The sequence below is a fragment of the Belonocnema kinseyi genome, chromosome 3, assembly GCF_010883055.1.
Source record: "Belonocnema kinseyi isolate 2016_QV_RU_SX_M_011 chromosome 3, B_treatae_v1, whole genome shotgun sequence".
In the NCBI taxonomy this organism is placed as follows: domain Eukaryota; kingdom Metazoa; phylum Arthropoda; class Insecta; order Hymenoptera; family Cynipidae; genus Belonocnema; species Belonocnema kinseyi.
In genome coordinates, this window is record NC_046659.1 from 90,882,496 (window position 1) to 90,896,128 (window position 13,633).

Genomic DNA, 13,633 nt, shown 5'->3' on the forward strand with positions numbered 1-13,633 from the left:
AGTGTTCTTGATCTAAAATTAAAATATTTCTTGATTGAAACATTAACTATCACATGTTTTATTGAGAATTTATCTTTTTTGATTGAAAATTCAACTACTTGATAAAAAGCTAAACTACTTTGTTAAGGATTAATGTTTTTAGTTGAAGATTCATCTTTTTGTTTGAAAATTAACTTTTTTAACTGAAATTTTGACTATTCCAGTTTTTGTAACTGATGTTTCACAGTTGAAAATTCGTCTTTGTGGTTTGATAATTAATCTTTTTTGGTTAAAACTGCAACTGTTTGATTACAATTATTTGGTTTCGGTGGAGAATTTTATTATTCAGGTGAACATTCGACTTTTTGGTATCAGAATAATCTTCTTGATTGAAAGTTCATAGTTTTACTTGAAAATGTAAATGGAAATATTAGTAATTTAAAACGTTTGAAATTGAGTTTAATATGTTACCCACATTATTTTATTTAAAAGAACTAATTTCCCTATATTAAAAAAAAATCTCCTTATTTCCAATGTTTTTATAGAATTTGGCTTTTTTTGTAATTTTTAGAGATGACATAAAAAAGGTATATAGTCCGAAATTTAAAACATTTAAATTCTTGTTTCCGTTTTTTTTCAACTATTGAAAACTCAACAAACTAATTGAAATTTGTTTCTTTCTTGACTAGCACATTTTTGTTTAGTTGAATTATCAAATATTTTGTTAAACATTTATATTCTTGGTTTAAAAATTCTTCTCTCTCTATAGGCATTTCATATTTTTGGCTAGAAATGCAACTATCTGGTTTAAAATGAACTTTTTCTGCAGAAAATTCGAATTTTAGAATCGAAAATTCCTCTCATTTCATTAAAAATGCAATATTCGTTTCTTCTGGTAAAAACTAATTTTTTAAATCGTAAAATTAACTATTATGTTGAAAATTCAACTATTTTATAGAAAATTCGTTTTTTTGTCTTGAAAATTTCAAATTTTTGTATAAAATGAAACTGTTTTGTAGAAAATAATTTTTTTTTGTTATTAAAAATTATTTCTCCTCTATCAAAATTCTGCTCCTGCAATTTTAATAAAGGATATATATTTGTTTGGTTTAAAATTTTACTATTCAGTTCAAAATGTTCAAAACCGAGAAAAAGAAATAAAAAATTATTCAAATAAAATTTGGACCAACATCACATCCATTATTCAAACTTTTTAGTTGAAAATGTATGTCATTTGTTGAAAAGTCTTCTTTTTTGGTAGAAAATTCCACTATTTTGTTAAAAATTTGCATTCATGGTAGAAAATTCAACTATTTGGTTGAAAATTGATGTATTTAGTTGAAAATTCGTCTTTTTTTGACAAAATAATTTTTTTAATTTCACTTTACGTTTGAAAATTCGTTTGTTTTATAGTTATATTCAACAGTTTTTTATTTAAACCTAAAATAAACTATTTTGTAGAAAATTCGTTTACTTTTTATTGCAAATTAATTTCTTTAAATAAAAATTTCACTTTTGATAAAAAAAACTGACCTTTTTTAGTTTAACCATTAACCGGCACTACTAGTCTAGAAGGCCCAGGAAATTTTGTTAAAACAATATATTCCATTCAAAGGTGAAAAATAAAGGCATAGAATAAAAAGAGAAGATGAAAAGCGTATTTTAATTTTTTTCGATTAAAAAGAACAACTTTCGGCTCACATTAATACCTTTTTTTAAAGCATACCCTGTTCAGTTTATTTTTGTGTGAAAGTGCATAATTTCAAGAGTGAGCAGTTCAATTTTAGTGCAAAAATAATACAAATTGAAAAAGTTATCTAATTTTGTGTAAAAAAAAACAACTGAATTTTTTTAACTTTCTCCACCGATTTTAATTTTATAAACTATTTTAATTTATTTAAATCTATTCCAAAAATATTTGCTGTTGATTTTAATCAGTTTATAAATTTTTACAGCCAGAAAAAGTGCCTTTTCTGATTGCAATAAGCACTCAAAGTTGGTGATGGGTCCACTTGACTTTGATATTTTTTGAGGCAAAGTAAAGAAATGGTGACTAGTGTCATTCTGACATACCTTCTTCCGTTTCGTATTCATCTTCCTCTCGGCATTCTGACAATCTCCTACCCCAGGGATAAGGACTATGTGTTTGGTTCCTGGACGGTAATCGATTGACGTGAGACAAAAAGTAATGGTGGAAGAAACTGTCAACTCCTTCAGAGTCTTCACCAGACGATTGCAGCATATCTTTTAAAGCGGCCAAAGAAGTAATGGTGTTGTAATTAATAGCAGACACCAAATCATCTTCGATGTCACTATCGTCTGTAGTGTCGTCAGTTTTGGTAACGTGTTGTTGGTCTTCAACTCTCTGACTTTCAACGATTTGTAATACTTGAACTGCTCCGTCCGCTTTGGAAGGCTCAGTTTTGTCATCTGAACTTGTTTCTGATTCTTCATCAGAGGAAGTAGATGATGAGGTTGTTACAGATTCGTCCTCCACCTTATTTTCATTATTATGCAACTCAGCTTCATCTGAATTTCTCTCCTCATCCTCCTCAGGCTCATCATCTTGCGAAAGTCCCCGCTCGATTTTCGAGCTTTCCACAACCATGGCTAAAGGATCCGTCGTTTTACTCTGACAATTGCTTACGTTTTCTAAATTATCTATCTTTTCTAGGCTCGTTTGCGAGACATTTTGACTATTCGACTCGATCCCCAATTCATCATTCTTCTCGCTTCTGTCGTCACACTCATCCGACTCATTTTGCTTTTCATCACTGGAACTCTCCATTTTAATCCTGAAAAAATATCATCATCTAATTAAATTTGAAATAATTCTAAATTTTACTGGAATAAAATCATATCAAAATATAATATTAAGAAAAATCTAAGCAATACAAAAGTTTCTCCTTCGCAATCATTACTATATGAGAGTCCATTTTAAATAATTCTGATTAGTTACCAAGCAATCTTATTGATGATAGAAGATAAGATATAGGTCATAAGATTATATTATTGTCGGATGGAAAATAATCTTATATGGTCATTTTCTCATAAATTTTATAAAGATATTCGTTTAAGTGGAAATAATTTATCAAGTTCCATGGCAAAATTTCAAAACACAAAAACCGGTCACTGCGAGTCTAAACCATCTTCAACCTAAAAGTTGTTGAAGAGACTTAAACGGGGGAAAAAAGGTTTCCATATTTTCTAAAGTTTTCTTTTTAGTTTAGCTTTTTTGTCATTACTTCTAACTTGAAATTCAAACAAAATTATGAAAAATGCTTTATTAACATAATCACTGTCCAGCCTACAAAGGTTTTTTGGTGAAATACACACAGATTTTTTGTAAAAATACAATTTAATTTACTTTATGTCAAAAGACTCAATATTTTTTTTTCTTTAAATACTTAAAACGTTTAAATATACCCAAAATTTATAAACCATAAAGAAAAATCGAAGAGAAACACGCTTAAATAACCATAATGACATAGTTTGCAATTCAACCAATGATTTTTTTATAATTTTCCACTCAATTTTTAATATGAAATAATACTTCCTAAACAATCATTATAAATATGTAAACAAAAAAGTTTACTTTTACTTATTTCAAAAAGGGCTCAATACTCGTTTTCTTTAAAAACGATTTAACGTTTCTTAATTTTGTCTGAATTCGATGCATTTGAATAATAATTCAAACCAATTTTTATTTTGTTTCTGACATTTAAATTGCTTAAATTCCTAACCCTTTAAGTAAAAATATGGCATTTTTAACAAGATAAATGAACTTTTAAGCAAATAGTTGCATTTTTAACGAAAAATACGATTTTTCAACAAAATATATACTTAAATTTTCAGATATACAGATTAATTTTCCACCACAAAAAGAGTAATTTGTCCGCCAAAGTGGTAAATTTTCAACTAAAATGATGAATATTAAACTGTAATACGTGAACTTTAACCCAAAAAGATAGATTTTTCACCAAAAAAGTTTAACTTTAAACCCAGCAGTTTCATTTGCAGAAAAAAATCATCAAATAAATTACTAAAATGAATATCTAACTGAAATACTTCAATTTTAAACAAAAAATTTGAATTTTCAAACAAAAAGAATAATTGTCTGCTAAAAAGCTAATTTTCTAAACAAAAGACATGAATATTCAACAAAGTAGTAAAATTTTTAACAAAAAAGATAAATTTTTATCTAAAATGACTAATCTTTAACTAGAATAGTTAAATTTTCAACCAATAAGATTAATTTATACAAAAAATACGTATTTCCAACTAAAAAAGATAAATTGTCAACCAAAAATTGATTAGCTAAATTTTCATTTAAAACAATTATTGTTTAACCAAAGAGAGGAATTCTCAACTGCACATAGAATGGTAGAAGAACCAATTCGAATAGTTACATTTTTAGTTAAAAAGTTTTTAAAAAAATAGTTATACATACTTTTAAAAAAAGGACATACCAAAAAGATGGATTTTTAACAAAAGAGTTTAAGTATAAACCCAGAAGAATCATTTGAAAAAAAAGGATTATCAAATAAATTACTAAAATGATGAATATTTTATTGGAACATTTGAATTTTCAATAAAAAAATGTGCATTTAAAACAAAAAGATTAATTTTCTACCAAAAAGCCGATTTTTTAACAAAAACAACATGAATATTCAACGAATTAGTTAAATTTTAAATAAAGAAGATTAATTTTCAACTAAAATGACTAATCTTTAACTAGAATAGTTGAATTTTTAACCAAAAAGATTAATTTTTAACCGAAAAGATTAATTTTTACCAAAAGACAAATTTGAACTGAAAAATATAATTTTTGAACCAAAAACTGAATAGTTAAATTTTTTATTAAAAAATTAATGTTTCACTAAAGAGATGAAGTTTTAAATTAAAATAATAGAATATTCAACTGGAATAATTACATTTTCAATTTATAAAAAAATTGATTTTGAACACAAATTTACTACAATATAGTTCAAGTTTCAACCGGAATGATTGCATTTTAAATTAAATAAAACTAATTTTCAGACAAAGAATAAGACGAATCTTCAACAAAAAGCTAATTTTCAACCAAAAAGACGACTTATCAATTGAGGAAGAATGTTCAGTCAAGTCAGAGAAAAATGGTAAACAAACTGTTGAATTCTGAAGCAAAAAGATGAATTTTTAAGAAGGAAGATTAATTTTCTAACAAAAAGAAATAATTTTGAAGAAAATACAACAATATTCAACCAGAAACGATTAGTTTTCAACTAAAAATAGAATAGTTAAATTTTCAGTTAAAAAATTAATTAAATAAAAGAATTTTCGACAAAATAGTTAAATACAGTAATATTAAGCTACTTCTACAAATAAAGAACCATTTTTATTCAATTTTATATTGCAATTTTAAAAAATTAGGCACGCTCTCGGAAAAATTCCCTGACTTTAAAAAAAAGATCCGAGATTTATATAAAACGCAGTTTTTTATTTACCCAATTATTTTATAATATATTTTACTCAGTTTTAAATGAAGAATAACATTTCCTAAACAATAATTAAAAACATGTAAAATAAAGAATTTAATTTATTTCAAAAAGGGTACTAAATATTCAATGAATTATTTAAAATATTTGAAAGTTTAAAAACTAGCCAAGTGTTAAAAATAAAGAAAACTCGACTTTAAAAACCCTTTAATAACTGAAATGACAAAAAGCCATTTTCTGCTGTACAAAAAACTCCATAAAACGTACAGTTGTCAATTTATCCAATTATTTTATCAAACTTTTTTACACACTTTTTAATGCAGAATAACACTTGCAAAACAATAATTTAAAACATGTAAACAAATCCTTAAATTTAAATTTTACCTATTTCAAAAAGTGCCCCAAACTTTATTTTCGTTTTGAATTTAAATCGCTTGAAAATCATTTAAAAATAAGTATTCTGTAAATAAAATATGAGTGCATCATTGAGAGTTACAGTGCGGTAAGAGATTCTCAGAAGTGAAGATATAAATATCGAATACAAGATTGCGAGAAAAATAAATCTGATGTTTTTGTTTATATAAAAGAGTCTTCTCCCTCGAGCTAGAAAATATTATTGCTGTAGTGCATTGTGAAATAACAGCCAGACTCAAGTGCGTCAATCAAATGAGAAATAATCGACCTAGTAATTGTTATCACGAGATTTACCAAAAAGAAATATGAAACGCCAATAAAATAAAATTCAATGTCAGAAATGATTATTCAAGTGTTACGTGAGTAAATGCATGTTAACATATTCCTTTCTCTATTATGCACTTGCACTTGCTACATTTACGACTCACTGACTGTAATTTTCAATTCCGTATATCGCAGATTCTACATTTTCGCATTCCCGTCACATATACGAAATTTCTTATAAGATAAGAAGGATCCGAAACTGTTCATTCTTGCACTGATCTATATAAATATATAAACTTTCATCTCATATCTGGGAACAAAAGAGACTGAGACACTTGGTGTTAAGAATGACCTTGAGGAACACTTATAAAGACATTAAATCATTCTCAGGAATCTGCGTTTAATTATTCCCGACAAACAACGTAAAGCTTTGTATTCCGTTTTCGCGAAGTTGATTCGCATTCGTTGTGAAAAATATTAATCGCACACAAAAAACAAAACCAAGTTAGGACATAACCACCAATGCCAAACACTCGAAAATAAAATTGAAATTGAGTTCGTGTATTATCGCAGATTGTGACAATCCTTACATTGAAAAGTTTGAATGTCAGCTAAGTCTTACCGGCTTTTAAACTTTCCTTGACAGAGCACAGGGGGTAACTACTTGTTTTGTGTAGTAATTTTGTGTCCTGGACGCACGTCATTGTTTGCCAAAGCCATCCGATCGAACGGGAGCTAGAGTCTCGCAGCTAGATTCCAAACCATTTGTTTCCATGGGTACTTTTACACGATAATCAGATAAAAATTCGTAGATATTTGCAGACTGAAATCGCACACACATTTTTTCTCTTTAGGCCAGCGAAGTGCAGACTGCTTGATCTGTTTCTTTCAGGCGCTCAAACGTGATTGCGGCATACAAGACCAGCTGATTGCAGTGAATGCGAACTTAACGAAACCGCTTGTGCGAAACAAACCGACCGCGGACTAACCACATCGCTGATATTCAATGCAAGATTCTCTCCGTCCGTTCGCTGCAAAAGAAAACTACGTCGGTTGTAATGTTTATTCTCCGGATAACGGTTTCAGCGAATTGTTAGCGGAGAATAAAAATGCACTATATCTAGAAAGGTGTAACAAATGTCACAAATGTGATCTACATACACTGAACTACTAATGTTCTAATGAAGGAAGTGTACCTCGCTATTTGCTAATCGCCAGCTCGCCACTTTTCTACCATAGGTCGGAGGCCAGTCCCATGGTGCAAATTAACCACATTATGTTCCGCCGCTCTTGTCAGCAGCAAGTTTGATTGGTTACATAGGACATACGTATTTCTCGTATTTCTGCGTATTTATCCGTGCTCAATGCGATCTATGCAGCAGTGAGCAGACTGACGGTCGTCGTCTCAATCATCTGTCAAGCAAAAAGTGTTTAGCGTGTTTAGCAAAGTCGATAAGGAATCTCTACCGCGGAAAACTTTCTTAAAGTACAGTGTGAATGCGTGTGTACTCAAGGAATTTTGTATGTGTAAAATACGGGTTTCACGTGCAGTAAAAAAACTATTTGTCGAATTAAACACTCACTCACACTCTATCTCTATTTGCTTTGTTGAGGAAACAAATATGTAAATACACTCACAGTCGTTGCCAGAGCGAGACAACACGATGTTCCAGCGCATTCTAATTTGCAACGGGCGGATTGGGGGAACGAATTTTACCTAATAACTTTGAAAATGTCTCGGAAAGTTTCCCGGGCATTTGAGAACTGAAAATCAGGTTAAATTATAAAACCAAATGGTTTACAAAATGTGTTATTGTATAATTTTTATTGATTTACTGTAAAACGATCAACTACAGTCAGCCTACATTATTTTTGGACATTACTTTTCGAAAAATGAGTTAAAACCGCCTTTTGGGATTAGCTCAACCAATAATGCTTTTCATTTAAGAGCGGAAGCTTAGGCGCCGCCATGACACTTAGCGGGCATTTAAAAATTCAGGACATTTTTGGTAAAATGTATACTATCGTACCCAATTTAAATATAAAAGTGAATGAAAATTATGTGCCAGGTGCTGAATTATTGTATAAAAAGGTGAAAAAAATACCATTTGTCAGTTAAAAAGGTGGTTAAAGTGCAGAAAACAATGTACCAAAGGGAAAAAGCAGCAGCTTATTTACCGGTATGTGGAATGCAGGTTATGTGTGCATGGCGTATTAGGTATTTTCACTTCAACCATTAGCTAGATTCACTTTGTTAAAAGGTGGGGGAAAACAATGGATCAAATGCATGGAACAAAACTTTATTTCTGTAATATCTTTGTAATTAATAATCATTATTATCATTTTATTATTTCAATAAATAGTAATTAAAAAATATAAACTATTTTTCAAATACACTTATATAAAAAAAATTATCTTTTACGAAGATATTAGCAAAATAGGGTAAAAATTAACTGAATCTCCTGGCATTTGGACCCTTGTTTTCCCTTCAGCAATCTACGAAGTGAAGTTAGCAGTCGATTGTAGTGAAAGTACCTAATAGTCGTAAGGTTTCAACCACGAAGGAATAATAAGGAGACTAACTCCGTTCCCCCACTTGGCAATAGAAACATTACCGTAAGTGATACGCACATTACAGGAAGATCTTAGGCATGAGGTGTCAAGTTCCGGGTTGTGGACGAAGTTACACGCCGAAGCAGGCAAATACACTTCGTTTTTTTAAAATCTTCACTGTAAGTACAATAAACGTCTAATATATTTTATTGTTTTACATAACCGTCATTTAATTTTAATAGAAATGATTTAGAAATGTCACCTTTACTGACTACCTGAGTGCCTGCGGAGAATTTCTCAGAGCTTCTCAGAGCCTTGAGAATCTTTAGCCTATTTATCATATTACAAATTTAAAAGGTACTTACCTATACGTTTCCTTCTCAAAATCTGTTCACACATTTTTCATACAAGCACCAAAAATACTGTTTATCTATTTATTTTGTGTATCTTTCGTATGATGATCAACAAAAGAACACAACCTCTAACTTACGTCAATTTGACAAACTTTCTCACTCGCATACTTTTCCATGTCTAGGAAGAGGACAACTGCGCACCTGCGCACTCAAATCTAAGATCTTCCTGTAATGTGCGTATCACTTGCGGTAATGTTTCTATTGTCAGTTTCAGATGGCTTCCCACTGGCAGTTGGGTCTCATTATTCCTTCGTGATTTCAACAGTGGAAAAATAGTGTTTTGCAAAATAGTAAAATAATTGTAATGATATAAAAGGTTAATAAAGCATTTTTAAAGAAGCTTGCAAATTACCGAAATGAATGCAAATGCGATCTGAAAATGGTGAAAAAATTGTTTGCAATAAATACGTGAAACTGAAAGAAATGGAAATATTTTTTTATTTATGATTTTATATAGTACTTTTAAAATCAGGGTGACCGCTTGACCGGGAAGGTAGGACTTTTTTGTAAAAGACGAGAAATATGTCAGTAAATCTATTTTTTTACTGGGAATTTGGCAAACTTTGAGAAAAAAATCCATCCAATCACTTAAAATGATACGAATTTCATATCAGTCGATAATTTAAAATAAACTTAATATCATTTTTTTAGAGATGTCTATTATTATATAATATATAATATTATATAATAATTTATTCTGAAGCGTGAATTTGCATTGCAAAGATTTTTAAAATGCAGGTTTGGAATACTTGAAAGAATTAATAATTCACAGCGTTTGAATTTGAAAATGTTTGCTACAAAACTTTTTGAGTTGTTCAACTGTAAAAAAACTTCCTTTCGAGAGACGATTCTAATCTAATGCTCCTCTAGTAGTATGGAACATTACAGGAACATTCCGCGGGAACCTTCGGAACGTTCTCTGGGCGTGTAAAATGTCCGCCACTTAGGAACATTCCACTGGAACGTTCAAAGAATAAATTATCGTTATAGTTATTATTATCAATTAATATTTGATAAACAATAAGTGATAGGTAAAAATTAATGTCAGTTTACCCAGTGGGCACATAAGTCCTAAACTTGTCCTATATGCGTCTTTCGGCGGACGTCCTGGGGACCTTTTAAAGAAATGAAAAGATCCAAAGGATGTCTTAAAGACGTCAAATCACATGACATAGAGGTACATTCTAAGGACGTCTTTAGGACGTCTTGGTGACCCCTGGGTATGATATAGATACCATATTACAATGTACTTATACGATACTCAAAACTAAAAAATGACACCAGTTTTTACCTATCTCTTACGGTTTACGAGATATTTGTTATTAAAAATAACAATAATGGAAGGTTCCCCACGGGCCCCAGTGGAACGTTCCGAAGGTTCACGCGGAACGTTCCCGGAATGTCCTGTGCTATTAGTGTCAAAATTAAAGAATATACATCCAGATTTTAATTTTCAAAAGTGAGCTGTTTTAATGAGAAAACGTTATTGTTTAAAGAACTTTGAACTTTTGATTAAGCCTTCATAAAATATTTGTAATGAGAATAGTTTCAAATTAATAGATTCATAATTAAACGCCTTAGTTCATTTTCAAATAGTATTCAAATGTTATTTTAGTTTACAATATTTAATTTCCAACTCACTCTATTAATAATTTTGTAATGAAAGAAAGCAGCAGTTTGGTAAATTTAAGCGATATTTTGTTGTTCATATAAAATGAGTAATTACAAATCAAATATTCAAAATCAAACAACTCGAAACTGAATTGTTTGAAATAATCTTTCGTTGGAATTCCACAAAATTAAATTTGTGAGTCAGTATTGAATTGCATTGAATGTTCATACATAAAAAAGTATAGAAGAATTATTAATTTGTAGCCACAACAATTATTATTTGCATATAACCTCACCCACATATCACTTCTACTGCATTTTGCGCAATTTTTAATAGGCCTTTTAAGTGAACCATCGCGAATGTAACCCTTTCGAAACATCAAACAGGGTTTTGGAAATGTAATAAAGTAATAAGTACATTCCAAAGTAGGACTTGCACCGACTGTCACTATTACACTCTCCAAAACAGCACTTCTTATGCGCACCAACCTTTTTTCTTTTCAATGGGTTGTCTCCTGGTATATGAGACATTTATTTTGTGGGAAGTTTCTTAACTTCCAACTGTTCGAAATGTTTTTTTTCGTCATCGTTTACTATTCCCACATACGTTTCATTAAAAAATTGTCCTGAACTCCCACGAAAGTGCTATATATTTTTTGCGGTTGCGCAATGTCGTTTTCTTAAATGAAAAGGTCTATAAATAATAGCCAAGCTGAGGATTCTACCAAGGTAAATAATTTAATTTCAGCGCCGTTGGCCATTACAAGAGTTCTAAAGGGCGATACATACCTATCGAGGACGTCTTCCTTTCACTTCAACATGTGACTATGGCCTAAGTTTATCTCCTTCTAGAAACTTTCCGAGGACAAATATCGGGCAAATTTCTAGAATAAGGTAAATTTATCCCATTATCACATGTTAGAATGAGAGGGTTTAGTCAACAGAAGCATAAATGAACCTTCACTATCACACTTTGGGAAGAACGGAAATTGGCTTTAGAGAGAGCGAAAATATTTAAGAATATGTCTGCATTTTTCTATTTAAGAACTGTCCAATCGAAAATATTCTCGACCAATCAGCTTCATCTAAAACGAGCCTCGGTATGTGATGTAAATTTCGCCATTTTAGCGATAGAAATTTATCCTTTTTAAGGTCTTTTCATACCTCTTCCAGGTTAAAGTCATTAGAAATGTAGACTTTATTCACGTAAATTTCTCACGTGGCAAATTGTTCCAAAAATATGATGAGTCTAGATGCGGCAACTCACTAACGAATCAATCATAAGTAAAACCGAAAAAATGCCATTAGTTGAAAAGAGATAGATATCTCCATTTCTTTTTAACCAGTGCCACATTTTTTAGTTCTTGGAATTTATTATAGGTTCGCTAGTGAGGTGCCACATCTAGAAGTCTGATTTGTTTGCCACGAAGTAGTCTGTTTGCAAAAGATTGCATTCGTTCATGCCGTTCATGCTAACACGTGGATAAAAAGTATTCTCTTGTGTGAAATATGGTGTCTTTGATTTAAAATAGTTCAACAGCTGCTCAATGTATACCAGTTTGTAACAATTTTTTCGGCGTTTCATCATTATTGTCAACGATTTACGTGTTAGTATAATATATATGATAAAGTCTTTTTGATATTGTATTGTTCTTTAAAATTGAATAAAGCTAGAAAAACTTCTAAATAAACACTGGAGCATTCGAGCTGTTTTCTAAACTACAGTTTTAGCCTAGAAATTCTTGATTTAAAAATAAAACCAAACATTTTTTTTTTTAAAGTACATACCTAGAATTCGAAGAAAAAAGATTTTATTTGTGGAAACATGTACTTAAGTTTTAATTCCTATTTTAAGACCATAATAAAAACATCCAGATTGATTTAAAAATAATGTATAGAATAATAGCACAATAATATTTTTTAAAGTTGTAATTAATTATATTTATGGTTGCCAGCTTCCTGGCGGCCTTTAGCTTACAGCTCATTTTACCCGAAGGGGGGAGGGGCCTTCAAATTTATCTTGTAATGTTGTTGATAAAACAAAAAAAATTAATTAATGTTAAACATATTTTCTAACAATATTTAAGTTTGTACTTTCAAAGACGCACTTTCAGAGTTCCGCCGCCTTTTACAAGATTCCGCCGGCAACTGGCCTCAAGCTGTTTGCTCCGGTCAAACTGGCCTAGGTGGCAACACTAATAATATTTTTCTTTCCATCTTCCCTTGAATCAAATACTATATTTTCAATTTATTATGGATATAATTTTAATTTAATATTGCTAAAGGGCCTATAAGACAAGTGTACTAGCAACTAAAAAAAACAAAACGTTTTTTTATTAGGAATCTACTATACTGAAAGTCTAAATCATGTGTGGAATTTGGGCACTTTTCGGTTTGGAATGTGGCACTCTCGCTTGCGTGTGTAATAACTTTGGTAAAATATCTCATCGGGGCCCAGATGCATTCAAAGTCGAGTACGATAGTCGTATCAAGGTAATAACAAGAGTTGATGAATTAGAAAATATTGACGATAAAATCTGTATCTCCGAGCTTTTTAATTTTTAATTAACACAAATTTCGATGTTAAAAGGATGATTTCGAACTAATAATTTTTGAAGAATAAGATACTAGGCCTCATCCTGGAATTAAACCGGCAACAATGCTTATATCCGTAAATCTATACCAATATTTCCGGTGAAAACGTGCAATTGTGCAAAAAAATGTTATTTTCTTTTAAATCTAATTTATTTTATATAATATACCAAATTTTTATGAACATAAGCTAAAGTTGTTGCAAGAATCGTAAATAGTCTTTGAAATGTAAAAATTTGTTGTTATCAAAAATACGAGTAATTTCCTATGAAAAACATTAACTTAAAATAACAGAAAAAATTTCACGATTGTTGTCAAATTGTATTAAAA

The 13,633-nt window shown here is 30.2% G+C and overlaps 2 protein-coding genes across 6 annotated transcripts in view; one reads left to right on the forward strand and one right to left on the reverse strand.

Moving 5' to 3' along the window:
• The window catches only part of LOC117169575, a 71,066-nt gene extending 63,429 nt beyond the window's left edge, over window positions 1-7,637 (reverse strand). The window contains exons 1-3 of one of the 2 annotated variants that reach the window (XM_033356008.1): window positions 7,331-7,632; window positions 6,757-7,165; window positions 2,053-2,774 (exon numbers count right to left, since the gene is read on the reverse strand). In XM_033356008.1, the coding sequence (XP_033211899.1) occupies window positions 2,053-2,767 (715 nt within the window). In that variant the 5' untranslated portion in view covers window positions 2,768-2,774; window positions 6,757-7,165; window positions 7,331-7,632. Of the gene's footprint in view, window positions 1-2,052; window positions 2,775-6,756; window positions 7,166-7,330 lie in introns of both variants that reach the window. The other variant, XM_033356007.1, reaches the window with a different exon arrangement.
• Window positions 1-13,633, forward strand: part of LOC117169577 (asparagine synthetase [glutamine-hydrolyzing]) — a 38,860-nt gene that overhangs the window by 12,932 nt on the left and 12,295 nt on the right. The window contains exons 1-2 of one of the 4 annotated variants that reach the window (XM_033356011.1): window positions 6,072-6,229; window positions 13,052-13,204. In XM_033356011.1, the coding sequence (XP_033211902.1) occupies window positions 13,079-13,204 (126 nt within the window). In that variant the 5' untranslated portion in view covers window positions 6,072-6,229; window positions 13,052-13,078. Of the gene's footprint in view, window positions 1-6,071; window positions 6,230-11,522; window positions 11,812-12,099; window positions 12,319-13,051; window positions 13,205-13,633 lie in introns of those variants that run through there. The other 3 variants (XM_033356012.1, XM_033356010.1, XM_033356013.1) reach the window with 3 other exon arrangements.